At 45.7% G+C, this 18,725-nt stretch overlaps 1 protein-coding gene across 1 annotated transcript in view; it reads right to left on the reverse strand.

The window, feature by feature from the left end:
* Positions 1 to 18,725, reverse strand: part of INPP5A (inositol polyphosphate-5-phosphatase A) — a 241,090-nt gene that overhangs the window by 18,555 nt on the left and 203,810 nt on the right. Inside the window, exon 12 of the mRNA XM_072129441.1 lies at positions 8,969 to 9,042. Within this exon, the coding sequence (XP_071985542.1) occupies positions 8,969 to 9,042 (74 nt within the window). The remainder of the gene's footprint in view (positions 1 to 8,968; positions 9,043 to 18,725) is intronic.

Here is an 18,725-nt window from a genome sequence, read left to right on the forward strand (position 1 = left end):
ATTGTCCTATCTGCAGGCAGCATGTTATAGAGCAGAAGGAGCTGAGCAGATTGTACATAGTGTCCTATCTGCAGGCAGCATGTTATAGAGCAGGAGGAGCTGAGCAGATTGTACAGAGTGTCCTATCTGCAGGCAGCATGTTATAGAGGAGGAGCTGAGCAGATTGTACATAGTGTCCTATCTGCAGGCAGCATGTTATAGAGCAGGAGGAGCTGAGCACATTGTACATAGTGTCCTATCTGCAGGCAGCATGTTATAGAGCAGGAGGAGCTGAGCACATTGTACATAGTGTCCTATCTGCAGGCAGCATGTTATAGAGCAGGAGGAGCTGAGCAGATTGTACATAGTTTCCTATGTGCAGGCAGCATGTTATAGAGCAGGAGGAGCTGAGCAGATTGTACATAGTGTCCTATCTGCAGGCAGCATGTTATAGAGCCTGTGTAGCTGAGCAGATTGTACATAGTGTCCTATCTGCAGGCAGCATGTTATAGAGCAGGAGGAGCTGAGCACATTGTACATAGTGTCCTATCTGCAGGCAGCATGTTATAGAGCAGGAGGAGCTGAGCACGATGTACATAGTGTTCTATCTGCAGGCAGCATGTTATAGAGCAGGAGGAGCTGAGCAGATTGTACACATTGTCCTATCCGCAGGCAGCATGTTAGAGAGCAGGAGGAGCTGAGCAGATTGTACATAGTGTCCTATCTGCAGGCAGCATGTTATAGAGCATGTGTAGCTGAGCAGATTGTACATAGTGTCCTATCTGCAGGCAGCATGTTATAGAGCAGGAGGAGCTGAGCACATTGTACATAGTGTCCTATCTGCAGGTAGCATGTTATAGAGCAGGAGGAGCTGAACAGATTGTACATAGTGTCCTATCTGCAGGCAGCATGTTATAGAGGAGGAGCTGAGCAGATTGTACATAGTGTCCTATCTGCAGGCAGCATGTTATAGAGCAGGAGGAGCTGAGCACATTGTACATAGTGTCCTATCTGCAGGCAGCATGTTATAGAGCAGGAGGAGCTGAGCACATTGTACATAGTGTCCTATCTGCAGGCAGCATGTTATAGAGCAGGAGGAGCTGAGCAGATTGTACATAGTTTCCTATGTGCAGGCAGCATGTTATAGAGCAGGAGGAGCTGAGCAGATTGTACATAGTGTCCTATCTGCAGGCAGCATGTTATAGAGCCTGTGTAGCTGAGCAGATTGTACATAGTGTCCTATCTGCAGGCAGCATGTTATAGAGCAGGAGGAGCTGAGCACATTGTACATAGTGTCCTATCTGCAGGCAGCATGTTATAGAGCAGGAGGAGCTGAGCACGATGTACATAGTGTTCTATCTGCAGGCAGCATGTTATAGAGCAGGAGGAGCTGAGCAGATTGTACACATTGTCCTATCCGCAGGCAGCATGTTAGAGAGCAGGAGGAGCTGAGCAGATTGTACATAGTGTCCTATCTGCAGGCAGCATGTTATAGAGCATGTGTAGCTGAGCAGATTGTACATAGTGTCCTATCTGCAGGCAGCATGTTATAGAGCAGGAGGAGCTGAGCACATTGTACATAGTGTCCTATCTGCAGGTAGCATGTTATAGAGCAGGAGGAGCTGAACAGATTGTACATAGTGTCCTATCTGTAGGCAGCATGTTATAGAGCAGGAGGAGCTGAACAGATTGTACATAGTGTCCTATCTGCAGGCAGCATGTTATAGAGCAGGAGGAGCTGAGGGTATAGCACAATATCTCTATATTATAACATATATGGTGCTGTACTATAACTTCATAAAGCGCTGCAGAATATTAATAACCATTATTATATACATGTGGCAGGTTTACAAGCGCCTGTAGATGATTTGTTTTCTCTCACCTCGTTAATAGACATTATGAAACGACTTTACTGCAGGAAGGACTTGAAATTACACAATGAATGAGCGTTTGCTTTCTGTATCAGTAAATCTAAATAAAAACACGATGTAATTGGCCATCAATCAGCGCTGGGATTTATTGTCTCCCGGACATCACTGCTCAGAGGTGGTAAAATATTACCCCAGAAATCCAGACACACAGACTTCAGCGCAGTCACGGACAGGGGCAGCGCCCGGCTACTAAATCATCGGACAAGTTATAGGAGCCTGATAAACCGCGGCCCAGAACGCAAATCTGACTATTAACAAATACTAAAGATAAATGAAAGGGACATCATATAAATGAAACAAAAGAATCCCGGGAATATCAGCACAAATATTACATCCCCCATCCAAGGAGAACTTCCAGGTCCGGCATACGACTTATTTCCCTTTTAGGGCAGTTCACATTTCTTAGGTCTTTGGTTATTTCCTTCAAGGAACACTCCAGTCACAGACATTGAATAATACAGGGTGCAGGGCACGAAGGGAGGAGCAGAACCCCAAAAGATCCTAAAGTCCTGCTCCTGCCTCCTGGTGCTGCACAAGGCATCAGGGCAGCGAGGCATCAGGGCAGCGAGGCATCAGGGCAGCGAGGCATCAGGGCAGCGAGGCATCAGGGCAGCGAGGCATCAGCTGTGACAGGAGTGTATCTTCTGATATTGGGAGGAAGTAACTAAAGACTTAACGGAGACGAGACCTGGACCCAACATCGGCAGATTTATGCCCGTCACTTATTTAGGGATCCGATAAACTACAAATAACGGTCTAAAGTTCTCACAAGAACAAGTAGTGACCTCGCTGCTACAGACATCTCCAGGACCACAACCCTGGTGTCTCCCATGTGAGGCGCTGAGCAGGAGGTTCCCATGGAGGCGCCGGCACTTGTTCACTCATTGCCATCGATGTGCCGGGTTTAGCGGATGTGTGTTACCTGCCCCCAGACAGAGGAGAGACAGCGACGTGTCCATCAAAGCTTCTCCTCTCGTCTGGACATGAACTATTCTCCACAGGGCCGACACCACTACATCAGGTCACCGGGCCAGCACTGCTACATCAGGTCACCGGGCCGGAACCGCTACATCAGGTCACCCTGTACAAGTGGGTCCCGGCACCTCCAAGCCCCCTTCTTGGACAAGGTAATCACCTCCGCACATGCGACAAGGCGGCCCAGGATGTGTCCCACTAACGTCCATCAAAGTGTCACATCCCGGAGACCACAGGAGGAGGGGGAAGCTGTGGACGGAGCCGGAGTCCAGTTCTTCCAGGTCATGAGAACCTGGATGGAAGCTACAATGATGATTAGAATAGTTTCCACATTTTGTGTCCTTACAACATATGGCACTCACTATATGCTTATAGGACGCCTGCTTATACCCCCGTCAGCCTATATAACACTATGCTTATACCCCCGTATGCTTATACCCCATCTGCTTTTACCCCATATGCTTATACTCCCCCCTGCTTATACACCGTATGCTTATACCCCCATACGACACTGAGTTATGTCGTATGGGGACCCCTACTACTTCCCGAATGCGAGAGGGAAGGGGGGGTTTGCAGGTCGGCTGCCGGTGCGAGGGGTTTCCCCAGTGATGTCGCTGTGGCTTATACAGAAAACGTGATGTGAGCCTGGACTTAGTCACTGCTGAAATTACCTGCTGGAGTTTTGCAAAAATAAATAGTTTGGGCCCTCGGTCTGCCAGAACTGCCCTAGAACATTAGGCAACTACATGGCCTCTATCCCCCGCCTCCTGAGAGGTAGTATACTGCCTTCAGAGGGGAGGAGCCGAACAGGAGGATGTATACCATTGTATAAGCAGGTGAAGCTGCAGCATGGAGGGGCTCTGGTAATGCCCCTAGAGCCTGTCTGATTCATTAGCATAATTTTTGATGGAAGAGGCCATGGAAACATAAGAAGATCCCACAGTCCTGGTGCCGGGAGTAATGTCCCCGGGTTATGATGGATATTGATAGGGGGGGGGGGGGGGGTCCTTTAAATACATCACAGCAACTCAAATAAGGAAAACATTAAGGAACAAATCCACTACTATTCACAACTTGATGCATAAAAGAACATATATGACTATAGTTATACATAATAGATGTAATGGAACATAAAAAATATCCCGGAGCAGATTGTATATCCGGCCCCTGATCCGGGTCCCTGCCCTCTGTGGGTGTCAGATGCCGGGTGCTGCCTTCCTGGCTCCAGGGACACAACTAACACGGGAAGGTAAAATTCATCACAGGGGTGAGCAGCGCAGAGCGGGAGCTGCCAGACGCCTCTGCACCTACCCCCGGGGGGGACACAATGTATCTCACGTTACACTGCGATACAGAATTACAATACTCAGAGCCGCCTCCGCTTGTGATATATAACAAGTTACAATATTTTACAGTCTAGAGAGCTGAAGCATCAGGAAATATTATGTTCTGCAATTTCCAATCATATTTTAAGTTTGGATAAGTATTAGTCCAACCATCTTACACTCCTCCGGATATTGGTACCTGCCGAGGCTTCGTGTAGCACAGAGGGTCCCCGGCCCCCACATCCAGAATCCTCTGTTCCAGATTCCAGACATTGCTGCAGGTGTTTCCAGAGTAACCAGAGACGGGGTGTAACGGCTTCATCTTATTCATTGTGGAGTAAGAAGGTTTTCAGGAACTCTGCTTGCTGTAAGTATATATTCCAATATATAGAAATCTTTCCTGGTCATGGAGCGATAAATGTGAGGACCAAACAGAACCAAAAATACTCAGAAAAATTGTTACATTCAATATTCCCGGGACGTCTATGGTGATCTGTCAGCGGATGAGAAGAGATGGTGAAGGTTTCCCTCCTCCGGCCATACGGGGAGAGTCTGGACAAGTTACCCTGCACGGTCCGGATGGATCAGGTGGTGAGGATGACGAGTAGGAGGCACCTTAAATATTTTAACGATATTAAAGGGGTTTGTTCCACTATCTCAAATTAGTGTAATTCTTTGTATGATGAAAAATAAACCATTTTCCAATATAATTTCTGTATTAATTCTAGATCTCTGCTTGCTGTCCTGCTATAGAAAGCTTCTATGTTTACTGCCAGTGGACAGAAATCTGACCATGGTCACTCAGGTGCGCGGCTCGTTATATCACACAGGTGCACGGCTCGTTATATCACACAGGTGCACGGCTCGTTAGTAGCATAGAGAGTAATCAGAGCTGTGTGATATAACGAGCCGTGCACCTGTGTGATATATAACGAGCCGTGCACCTGTGTGATATATAACGAGCCGTGCACCTGTGTGATATATAACGAGCCGTGCACCTGTGTGATATATAACGAGCCGTGCACCTGTGTGATATATAACGAGCCGTGCACCTGTGTGATATATAACGAGCCGTGCACCTGTGTGATATATAACGAGCCGTGCACCTGTGTGATATATAACGAGCCGTGCACCTGTGTGATATATAACGAGCCGTGCACCTGTGTGATATATAACGAGCCGTGCACCTGTGTGATATAACGAGCGGTGCACCTGTGTGATATAACGAGCCTTGCACCTGTGTGATATAACGAGCCGTGCACCTGTGTGATATAACGAGCCGTGCACCTGTGTGATATAACGAGCCGTGCACCTGTGTGATATAACGAGCCGTGCACCTGTGTGATATAACGAGCCGTGCACCTGTGTGATATAACGAGCCGTGCACCTGTGTGATATCACAAGCCTTGCACCTGTGTGATATCACAAGCCTTGCACCTGTGTGATATAACAAGCCGCGCACCTGTGTGATATAACAAGCCGCGCACCTGTGTGATATAACGAGCGGTGCACCTGTGTGATATAACAAGCCTTGCACCTGTGTGATATAACGAGCCGTGCACCTGTGTGATATAACGAGCCGTGCACCTGTGTGATATAACGAGCCGTGCACCTGTGTGATATATAACAAGCCCTGCACCTGTGTGATATAACGAGCCCTGCACCTGTGTGATATAACAAGCCGTGCACCTGTGTGATATAACAAGCCCTGCACCTGTGTGATATAACAAGCCCTGCACCTGTGTGATATAACAAGCCCTGCACCTGTGTGATATAACAAGCCGTGCACCTGTGTGATATAACAAGCCGTGCACCTGTGTGATATAACAAGCCGTGCACCTGTGTGATATAACAAGCCCTGCACCTGTGTGATATAACTAGCCGTGTACCTGTGTGATATAACAAGCCGTGCACCTGTGTAATATGAGCCGCGCACCTGTGTGACCAAGGTCAGATTACTGTCCACTACAAGTAAACATAGAAGATTTCTATAGAAGAACAGCAAGCAGAGATCTAGAAACCCGTGAGGAATTGTTACAGAAAGTACATTGGAAAATTGCATAACTTTTCATTATTCTAACAATATATAATAACAGTTTTGTTATATAGAATTGTTCCCCTTAATCCCTTCCTCATCCAGTCCCTTCTCTTCCCTGGTTGAACTTGATGGACATGTGTATCAGCTATGTAACTACGTAATTACTTGCTGAAATGGGAATCCCCCTGTAAGTGATAATGGCCACAGAACCGAACTGGCCCAAAAGAGAAGGAAGCTCCGGTGTGTGCAGGTCCTAACCTTACACTGGACCCCAGGGAAGCAGGAAAGTTCTACCTCATCTGGAGGCTTGTAAGGTCTTTTGCTGGAGGATGAAGAAGGTTGGGCCTCCTGAATGATTTTATCCGGTGGGGCCACCAGGGTGACAGCGGGAAGGAGCCTGAAGACCAACAGGAGCCAAAATATAAGGACCATAAAATATTGGATCCTTCTATATGAACCACCAGAAATAATGGCCAAAAACGGTGTCTTCTAGAACCACCTCCAAAAAAATACACCCCAGCAGCCTCGTGTGGACATTTCAGCTCTGAGTGACAAGGTCCTTATTACTTTTATATCTCTGGGGCAAATGCCAAGTGCAGGTTAATGGAACAATAAAAACTACAATCAGCCACAATTCATTGGAGAACATCTTGGGCTTTATGGATCCCAAACAGAAGTTCTGTCCTAGAAAAAGATTTCATGCTTAAATCAAGACGCCCTTAACTCTCCTGGCCGGGGTATATAACTGATGGCAGCCCCTGAGATTTACACACTTCTGCCCCATCGTCATCATCATCCATCAGTAAGAACAATGGAGAGCGGCAGCACCTTGTCAGGCGCGGACCTGACCTCCCAGGGGACGCGCACAATCAGAACCTCAGCTGGCGGCCGCCAGGGGCTCGGGTAACGCTCCATCGCATCCTCCTTCCCGGGAAAGTGATTGTGATGATCCACAACATCATCCATTATATTCCAACAATGGATCACACATCAATATTAGGGCCCTACAAAAATTATTAAAACCTTTGTGGAGAATAAGGGGCGGAGGTTGGTTCAGTGGAACAAATTATCAGATATATGAAACGGGAAAGAAGATTTGTGCAGCTAATTATTCTGGAAATTGCTGTTTCAAAAACTAAAATATTTCGGTAACTATTTTATATGTTTGATGTTGTTAAACGCGAGCAGAAAGGGGAAGGTCGTGTAAAACATCAGAAGATTCATTTTGAACAGAATATGATGCAACTTTTTGATCAGTCAGAATGAAAGACATTCCTGTGGTTTCCTTTCCACAGCTTCCATACAGATGTATGTGTCACCATGGTAACAGACAACAAACTCTGTGCAGTCAGGTAATCAGTCCAGTAATCTCTCCAAGTCATGAGCCGCACAGTGACGCTTACACAGAGATCCTTTACATTTTGCAGTTGTCCAGTTTTTCCAAATTGTTTCGACATGGAAATGAGTAACGGTAAAATGTTTCTGTAAATTAATAGTTCACATAATGAACTTTTCATGGGAAAATATCTCAACCTACTGCTCTTATGCATCGCTCAATTACTACATCGCTGCTCAGGTCAGTGCTCCGGCCGCTGCTCAGGTCAGTGCTCCGGCGGGTGGTCCGGCCGCTGCTCAGGTCAGTGCTCCGGCGGGTGCTCCAGTTGCTGCTTCGGTCAGTGCTCCGGCGGGTGGTCCGGCCGCTGCTCAGGTCAGTGCTCCGGCGGGTGCTCCAGTTGCTGCTTCGGTCAGTGCTCCGGCGGGTGCTCCAGTTGCTGCTTCGGTCAGTGCTCCGGCGGGTGGTCCGGCCGCTGCTCAGGTCAGTGCTCCGGCGGGTGCTCCAGTTGCTGCTCAGGTCAGTGCTCCGGCGGGTGGTCCGGCCGCTGCTCAGGTCAGTGCTCCGGCGGGTGCTCCAGTTGCTGCTCCGGTCAGTGCTCCGGCGGGTGGTCCGGCCGCTGCTCAGGTCAGTGCTCCGGTCACTGCTTCGGCGGGTGCTCCAGTTGCTGCTACAGTGGGTCTGGTGTAGCCAGACTGCAGTTTACGGGGTAATTGCTGGCCCCAGTGTATGATGAATCTTGCGCCCCGTGTTCTGGCTTTGACCTCTTGACGTATCCGTCAGGCGGCACGGCCTCTGGGCAGAATGATGCCGGGTCCTGCTGTAGATTTAGGTACAAACCTGCTGATGAAAGTTTGCACATGGCACAGGGCAGGATGGACACCGGTTCCCAGTCCCTTTTGTGCCCACATGACCCAGAGACACAATAATGCACGCCCAATCTGCAGAAAGTGGCGCAGAAGCCGCGATAAACCTCCCCCTACACGTCTGCCCTGCTTCTCATCACTTGCTATTAGAGATCCGCCTGGCGACAGATCGATCTTCACATCATCTACAGAGGGAAGAGAATCCAAGTAGAACGGCAGATACAGGGACAAAACCTGCAGAATAGTATAGCCATCAGGAGAAATGTATATGATATCTCTAGTACAGCAGATGTATCAGGATTATCTCCTACAAGACGCCTCTGCCTGCGGCTCAATGCTCCTCACTCCTCACTGACGACAGAGCCAGACAGAAACTCTGATAACAAGAGGTAGAGGCGTCTCCTCCAAAATATCACATATCAACCCGAACTATTCATTAATAATATTTCATATAATATGGTTATTAGACTCCGTTGTCCCCTTGTACTATGAGCACATCATACATGGTGGATGTTCCTTACCTGGGAGGAAACGTGATGTCCAGTTCGTACAACTTGTCTTTAAAGACTGATAATTCCTTGTCAAATTCTAAAAGCTGAAAAACAAATGAAACAGATAATAGTAAGGAGTAAGTACAGTGCAGCCACACAGGAGAGCGATCGTATAATCAGCCATGGAAGAGGCCGGCAAACACTTCCATCACTCGCCCCGTACAGGGATAGCGAAGATCCGCGGCTAATCACACGCTCAGTGCTGAGGCCTCATACCGAAAGTACTACTACTCTCACTACTACTACTACTACTCTCACTATTACTCTCATTGCTACTACTACTCTCACTGCTACTCTCATATATACTACTACTCTCACTACTACTACCACTACTCTCATTTATACTACTACTCCTCTCACTGCTACTCTCATATCTACTGCTACTCTCACTATTACTACTCTCATTTATACTACTACTCCTCTCACTACTACCACTGCTCTCACTATTACTACTCCTCTCACTACTACTACTACTGCTCTCACTATTACTCTCATTGCTACTACTACTCCTATTACTCTCACTGCTACTCCTCTCACTGTTACTCCTATCATTTATACTACTACTCCTCTCACTACTACTGCTACTACTCTCACTATTACTCTCATTGCTACTACTACTCTCACTGCTACTCTCATATCTACTACTACTACCACTACTCTCACAATTACTACTCCTCTCACTGCTACTCTCACTTCTACTGCTACTCTCACTACTACTACTACTGCTCTCACTATTACTCTCATTGCTACTACTACTCCTACTACTCTCACTGCTACTCCTCTCACTATTACTACTCTCATTTCTACTCCTCCTCCTCTCACTACAAACACTTCTCTCACTGCTACTCCTCCTCCTCTCACTATCACTTCTACTCTCATTTATACTACTACTCTCATTTCTACAACTCCTCCTCTCACTACTAATACTTCTCTTACGACTACTCCCATTACTACTACTCTCACTATTACTCTCATTGCTACTACTACTCCCACTACTCTCACTGCTACTCCTCTCACTATTACTACTCTCACTATTACTTCTCTCACTGCTACTACTCCTCCTCTCACTATCACTACTACTCTCATTTATACTACTACTCTCACTATTACTACTCTCATTTATACTACTCCTCCTCTCACTACTAATACTTCTCTTACGACTACTCTCACTATTACTACTCTCACTATTACTACTACTCCTCTCACTACTACTACTCTCACTATTACTACTACTCCTCTCACTACTACTCCTCTTACTATTACTCTCACTCAAGGCCGTCACAAGACAAAGTCAAAGTCATAGTCAATGCAAATGTGGAGAATTGAGTAAATCCCAAGTTGTTGTGCAGTTAAGTGTTAATATAATTATTTGTCGTCTTTCTAGTGGAGTTTCTTTATTACTTAAGGCATATGCTGATAAATGTCATCTCCAGGCGAGGATTCATGTTATATGTAACCTCAGGTGTCATTATTAGTATGTAATGTGTACAGTGCGTGTATTGTGTGTATATAGATAGATATATACACACACATAACATATGCAGCGCTTTACTAATTATAAATCAATTGTTAACATTTTTCTCCCCTTAGCAGATAATGCTGTGGACATTCACTACAATGAAGAAACAAAATGCTCCCGGCCCTTCGTCCGTCCGTTGATTTCCTTTGAGCAGACACAGGACAGAAGATGCCGCTGGTCACATGTCCACATCACATGTCCTGCAGCTGCCTGGGCAGGTCATGTGATCACCACTATTTGGCTGTGGTTGGTTGGTTGCAGTGCATCCAGTATGGCCGGTGTGTGGGGAGACGTCATGTGCAGTGATGGCCGCTTACACATCATTACTATGGTAACAGCCGGACAGTCTGTTACATCATCACTGGGGGTGGAGCATAAGAGGGAGGAGGAGTTACTGAGAGCTGAGCGACCATGGGAGTTGTAGTTGTAGATGGTAATCATCTTGGAGATAACTCCGCCTACTTTAGAAAGCCCATAAAACTTTGTGAATCATGAAATATTTACGCCCCGTTTTGTGATTAATGACAATGAGTTTTGTTGTATTCATTTATTTCTGGGTTTTTGTTGCAGATGTTCATATTCCCGTAATACCCCCTTTTTTTAATCTTATCCCCAAAAGAATGGCTGGACCATGGTACAAGTCACCTTCTATGTCCCCCCTGGTGAGCCGATTATTACTCTGTAACGTCTTGTAGCCAATAATGTGTACAGCGCTGCAGTATATGATGGCGCTATATGAATAAAGCTGATGGTTATATACAGGGCAGGGAAGCCTCAATGTATATGAGGAAGTGTCACAAACAGACAATGTCATTTTAATTGACCCCTTGTACATTTTTTTACAGTCAAGTTTACAGTCAATTTCTATAAGTAACAAAAAAAGCTACAAATACTAAAAACTAACAGTCTACAAGTTTATCTCATGTTATCATCCACCTGTGATATAAGAACATATAGACAGTCATCAGCGCCTTCTATGGCGACTATTGCGCCATCTAGAACTAATCCCCCCTGAGGTTCTGTTACCCGCGCTCATTAATCATGTCCCATCTCCCGGCTGATACAATGGGGGGGGGGGGGTTTCCGGAGGAAATTACATTTTGTCCTTTTTTGCCCCTCGCTTCCTCATAAATCATTTTGGAGACAAGTAATTAGCAGCGATTTGTACACATTAATTATCAAATGTGAGAAGCAGCGACCAGTCGCCACCCGCAGGACGCGCCACACGCGGAGGATTAAAGGCGTTCACCCGGGATTATCCTCCTAGTTATCAGCAGATAATATTCAGTATTAACGATGAAGGAGAATATCGCCGGGCAGCAGCCATTGGCTCCCCGCTCCAGCGCTAGGCATTTACTGGTTCCCATAGCAGCAGGACCCATAGCTGCTGTGCGGGAGCTGAGAGAGACACAATGGGAGAAGCCACATGAGGAGGGGTGGTGAAAGAGGGAGGGCTACAAACACGGGAGCTCAAATGTAAGAGGGACGTTATAGGGAGCATTATCAGTGGGGAGATTATAAATCGGGAACCACAAGGCCATTAACAAAAGTGCATTACACAGTAGGGTCACAAGGAGGGGGCATCATATTGTATGGCAACTACAGGAAGGGGGCATAATACTATGAAGGGGCATTATACTATGAGGGAGACACAAGGAGGGGGCATTATACTATGAGGGGGACACAAGGAGGGGGCATTATACTGAGGGAGACACAAGGAGGGGGCATTATACTATGAGGGAGACACAAGGAGGGGGCATTATACTGAGGGAGACACAAGGAGGGGGCATTATACTATCAGGGAGACACGAGGAGGGGGCATTATACTATCAGGGAGACACGAGGAGGGGGTATTATACTATGAGGGGGACACGAGGAGGGGGCATTATACTATGAGGGGGACACGAGGAGGGGGCATTACACTATGAGGGGGACACAAGGAGGGGGTATTATACTATGAGGGGGCTTTATACTATGAGGGAGACACAAGGGGGGGGCATTATACTATGAGGGGGCATTATACTATAAGGGGGACACAAGGAGGGGCATTATACTATGAGGGGGACACTAAAAGCTGCATTGTACCGTATAGTGGCCACAAAGGGGTCTTTATATATAGTGTGGGGGCCTTTAAGGGGTGGGGGGCATTGACTGGTAGGAATAGGATATTTCCACAATAGTAACTGTCCACTAAACAGAGAACAGTATAGACCAGAATAAGGTAAATCCTGACCACATTATTGGGCTTTGCGTGAGGTTTATACTCGGTGCTCGGCCCGGGGGTTGGGTGACGCCGCTGCCGGATACTTTACCTTTAACAGATAAAGACGCCTCAGTCAATAGAAAACAATTTAGGCCGTTTTATCTGGAAGTAGAAAGATCCCCTGTAAAAGGTCACTGTCCACGGGGACTGGGCCACGAGCGGCCTCCAGCGAGATCCCGGCAGTATGAACCCTTTATCACAGGGCAACTTAATTCAGTCATCGGAGTAGAACAACAGCAATTACTCATCAAGACCCGCGGAGCAAACTCCCAGCGTTGTTAGATCAAGAGGTGATATTAGCCGCATTTGTCAAACCCATCGCAGCGAACACTGGGGAATTCACAGCTGTGCCGGGGAAATGAATCCCGGATCCAAGGAGAAGCAACCAAAACCACTGGAAGACTTCTGGGGATACGGAGAATTCTGCTGCACAAGCCCAAATATCCGGAGCGACATCGCCCATAATACACAGAATTATAGGCACATATTATAATATATACTGAAGACAAACCATTGCTAGGAGATGACACATCCGATACCCCAGAGAGAAGAGCGGCGCCGAAACATGGCTGCACCAGAGACTGGGCCACAATATCTCCAGAAGTATCAACACAGAAGCTGCTACACTGTGGCCGCTCATCCTGATGCACAGATATGTGACGTGCTCTTCCTGGTGCTGAACGGAGAAGACAATGGATCCAATCGTTATGAATCTGCAGCAGAATCTATAGAGAATCTCCTTTCTGATAACCTGATCCAAAAGATGCTGCAAATCTGATTGTGACATCTACTGTGAGACAAATCTGGTCTCTGCTACATCATCACCTTCCTATTAGAAAAACCTGCCCTGGATCCAATATGGCAACTTTCAAGCGCACCCATCTGTACGCTCCATAGAAGTCTAAGGGAACGGTATAAATATGGGCTGCATACGAGCTTCATACGGGTGTGTGCAGTATATACGTGCAGTATCCAGGGAGACCAGACGTGTAGGGTGAAGAAGCCTTAATAGGGTTTCCTGGGATATTTGATTAATTCTTCACTAACCAACATATCACAACAAAAAAACTTCAAAAAAAATGTTTTACTCCTAACCTGATGCCCTGAGCAGCTCCATACACAGCAGGTGACTTCTGTATTATAAAGCAGACCCAGGATCGATGATGGACTTATGGGACGTCACTTCCTTTGCTTTCCAAAGGTCCAAGGGGCAAATTATAGGTCCAAACGGGTCGCCTCACTAAAAGTTTAAAAAAAAAAAAAAAAGCCACCCCCTGCCCGGACCCCCAAAGGGTTTTCCAGGATCCTTTTAGTAGAGGCGAGCATAATGCAGATAGGTCAGTCCTGGAAGTCAGAGCTGTCCTATGGATGTCATTTTCTAACTTGCAAAATTAAGACACCCCAAAAAAGTAATAGAGGAGGCTCTAAAGAGCCATAAACAGGTGACAATATATTTTACTTCTAGTAAAGGTCACATTGACAGTTGTAGACAAACCTCAAGTCCTAGCAGGTCACAGGGAACAGGAGACAGAGGTTACATTACAGAAACATTCCCTGATTGTAGCGGAGCTGGCGGCTGCTTCGTTACGAATGAATAACGAGCTCATTTACATGAAGTCCAGAAATCTCGCTGCGAGACGTAACGCGGGATGTGCACAAGTTTGTGCCGTCAGATGCAGGAAGTAAAAAGACAAGAGGGAAATCATCTCCGTCCTTTATACAGAACGCTCAGAATTTAATTATCTTCTATCATTTTGTGGCCTTTGTTGCTGGTGAAGATCCAGGGGCGGCAAATAAATTGCCAAACAGCAAATGATGTCACCCGCAGAGTCCCAGGAAACATCCGGATTCATCAATATAATCAGAGAAAGTGGAAATATTCATATAAAACAGAATTTAAAAGAACATGGATTTAAAAGCAGCGATAAAACCTCAGACGACCTGAACCTTCCCGCACCCCGCAAGGTCCTTCCATCTCAGATTTCTCTGCACCCCAAAAGTCCATGTGGTAGGACGTGCGTTTTGCTTTGTAAGATGTTTCTCATTTGCAGGAAATGCATCTCCCTGGATCTTCTAGATTTTTCCGTAATTTTATTAGGTTTTCCCATCTCATAAATGTGTAGTTAGATTTTATGTCCTCGCAGCAGGAGGGAATAAAGGTGCACAAATTACCATATATACTCGAGTATAAGCCTAGTTATTTAGCACAAAAAAAAGTGCTGAAAACCCAAACTTGGCTTATACTCGAGTTAAAAAAAATTATATCAGAACTCACCTTTCCAGCTTTCCCCGCTGCTGGCTATATACTGGGAAAGGCTATATAATGGGGCAGGGGTCTGGCTATATAATGGGGCAGGGGACTGGCTATATAATGGGGCAGGGGGCTGGCTATATAATGGGGCAGGGGGCTGGCTATATAATGGGGCAGGGGGCTGGCTATATAATGGGGCAGGGGGCTGGCTATATAATGGGGCAGGGGGCTGGCTATATAATGGGGCAGAGGGCTGGCTATATAATGGGGCAGAGGGCTGGCTATATAATGGGGCAGGGGGCTGGCTATATAATGGGGCAGGGGCTGGCTATATAATGGGGGATATGGACTGGCAGGCTATATACTGGGGGGGGGGGGAGGTGCTGGCTATATACTATGGGGCAGGGTCCAGCAGGCTATATAAATGGGGAAGCTGTGACCAATGCATTTCTCACCCTCGGCTTATACTCGAGTCAATAGGTTTTCCTAGGTTTTTGTGGTAAAATTAGGGGCCTCGGCTTATACTTGGGTCGGCTTATACTCGAGTATATACGGTATTTTTACTTACACATCCACCCTCTCTCATGCTGTATGAATGATACTAATGACACGGCACAGAGCTGCACAGCCACAGAGCATGCCCACAACGCTCTGCCCGCTCATCTCCAGACTACAGGGAGGGGGAGACAAGATGGTCAGAAAATATGAGAAAACAAATACAGATTGGAATAAATTGTGATCCATTCCCAGAAAACCACTTATTGGTCACAAGACAGAAGCAGATTCCTGGAATGACTGGACTGTTGTATGGATGTAAATGACGTCTCATTTCATGCTCTAATCTCCAGGGCTCACAGCGGTGAGATCGCTCTGTATAACGTCCCCGCGGTGCAGTAATAGGACTCCCTGCGACGTGTTACACCACATCTGACAACACGGATCCAAACAAAGCCATCAGTCGCCTCTCGCAGAACATGACAAGCAAACTAAGCTCCTAATTGCCCCCTGACAGTTCTCCAATTGACCCTTTGCAGAGTCTTGCAGGCAATGCCGCTTAATGTACAGTACAGAGAGCTGTCAGCATCAATAAGGACGGCACCGCGGCCGCACACACGTAATTAGTGGATACAAGCCGCGCATTAACCCAATAAGTAACTTCTGCGTCTGCAAACGCTTTGTGACACACGAGGGAGAGAACCGTCTCCAGGCACATCCCGCTCCTATATGGAGGATTTGAGAAGAATTGGGAATTGTCAAGGTCCTGGACATTTCCATAGGATGCAATGTACGGCCTGTAACAGGACCGCTAGCGCCAAACCGGGAATATGGGAATAATGGGGCCCAGTCTTTTGCGTTGCACTAATTCTAATAAGTTTTGGATAAATAAGAACAACTTTACAAAAATAGAATTGCTCCTCTATCCCTATATCTATCTACGCTCCCCATGATCCCCCCAATTCACAAATACAACTAAAGAGATGCAGGGAGCCGAGTAGGAGAGTAAAGCTAGCTGTGGGACAAACCAAACCAAGCTTATTATGTGTATGGGGGGGAGGAAGGGTTTGCGCGATTAAGACTGGAGTTCAGTAGAGCTGATGTCAATCATTTTGGTGTAGAATAGATTAGCGCTGCCGCGGGTGTCAGCTCTGCCGCGGGTGTCAGCTCTGCCGCGGGTGTCAGCTCTGCCGCGGGTGTCAGCTCTGCCGCGGGTGTCAGCTCTGCCGCGGGTGTCAGCTCTGCCGGGGGTGTCTGGCTGCGATCAGTCGGCTGTATGGGATGAGGGGCTACCGGCCATCAGGCTGAAGAAAATGGCCAGAGAATCGCTGGATAGTTTGTAAATCGAAATTTGCACTTTTAAAAATCTGTTTGGCTAAAACTCAAACTTACAATACTTGTTTGTGATAAAATATCACGCGTATACAGTATATACATATATATATAAAATATCACGCGTATACAGTATATACATATATATATAAAATATCACACGTATACAGTATATACATATATATAAAATATCACACGTATACAGTATATACATATATAAAATATCACACGTATACAGTATATATATATATAAAATATCACACGTATACAGTATATATATATATATAAAATATCACACGTATACAGTATATATATATATATAAAATATCACACGTATACAGTATATATATATATATAAAATATCACACGTATACAGTATATATATATATATATATATATATATATATATATATATATATATAAATATGTTTCATCCATTCCATGTGACCACCAAACCTTTCCTGCTTTTTACTTCCCACATTCCAAAACCCATAACTTTCGTATTGTTCCATTTACAGAGCCATACGAGGGCTTGTTTTCTGCAGGACACATTGTACTTCTCAGTGTCACCATTCAGTGTTCTGCACAGTGTACTGGAAATGTGCTGGAATGTACCTAATAAAGTGCAGCTGAAGGCTTTGTGCTCCCCTTTATCCTTTGTGTGGTTATGATTAATGAGATATCACATTAATATAGTTTTATGCCTTAATAAAACATCCCCCCAAGAATTCTCCGGCATCACCATATTCTGACATGAGTCACGTTTATTTCCTTATACGCGCCGTGCTGCGTAAGGTGTCATTTTTTTTACAGGAGGAGCACGATATGTTTGCATGACGTTATTTTGGGAACTGTACGACCTGAAAATTTTTGGGGTTGGCAAACTGATGAAAGAGCGGTGATTTGGATATTTGGAAAAATGTTTACATAACTGGGATCACCTTAACCCTATAAGGACCTGGCCCTTTTTTGTTTTTTCATTTCCATTTTTCACTCCCCACAATGAAAAATCTATACCTTTTTTATTTTTACATGTACAGAGCTGTGCGGGGGCTTGTTTTCTGTGTAACAAATGACACTTCACAGTGATGGTAGTGAATATTCCATGCCGTGTACCGGTAAGCAGGAAAAAAAAATTCCAAATGCAGTGAAAATGGTGAATAAACGCATTTGCGCCGTTTTCTTGTGGGCTTGGATTTCACGACTTTCACTGAGCGCCCCAAATGACAAATCTACTTTATTCTTTGGGTCGGTACGATCACAGGGATAACACATTTATATAGGTTTTATAATGTTTTCATACATTTACAAAAATTAAAATCTTTTTTTTTTCTTCCAGATTTTGCCGCTAATAACTTTTTTATACTTTGGTGCACGGAGCTGTGGGTGGGGTAATTTTTTTGCGTTTTCAATGATATAATTTTTTAGGAATGTGTGACCTTTTGATCACTTTTTATTGATTTTTTTTTATATTTCTCAAAATGGCAAAAAAAGTACCATTTTCGACTTTGGACGGTATTTTCTGTTATGGGGTTAAACGCAGTGAAAAAACTTTATTAGATTTTCATAGATCAGGCATTTTCAGATGCGGCGATACCTAATGTGTTTTCATTCCCCTTTCATACAATGAATGTAATACAATGTTGCAGTATGTTGTCAATCGACCGCATCTATGTTACAGTTTACCTTAGGCAGACTGTAATACAGGTGGCCAAATGGCAACCGATCAGCACCCTCTGGGGAGCACCGAGTGGCATTTAAAAATGGCGGCAACCAATGGTTAGCTGCAACGACTGTGGCAGCCGCCAAGTATAGAGAGGACTCGGGCCCATACAGCCCCTGACCCATTCGGGCGTCAAGTGATTAA

The sequence above is a fragment of the Engystomops pustulosus genome, chromosome 11 (assembly GCF_040894005.1).
Source record: "Engystomops pustulosus chromosome 11, aEngPut4.maternal, whole genome shotgun sequence".
NCBI classification, from domain to species: Eukaryota; Metazoa; Chordata; class Amphibia; order Anura; family Leptodactylidae; genus Engystomops; species Engystomops pustulosus.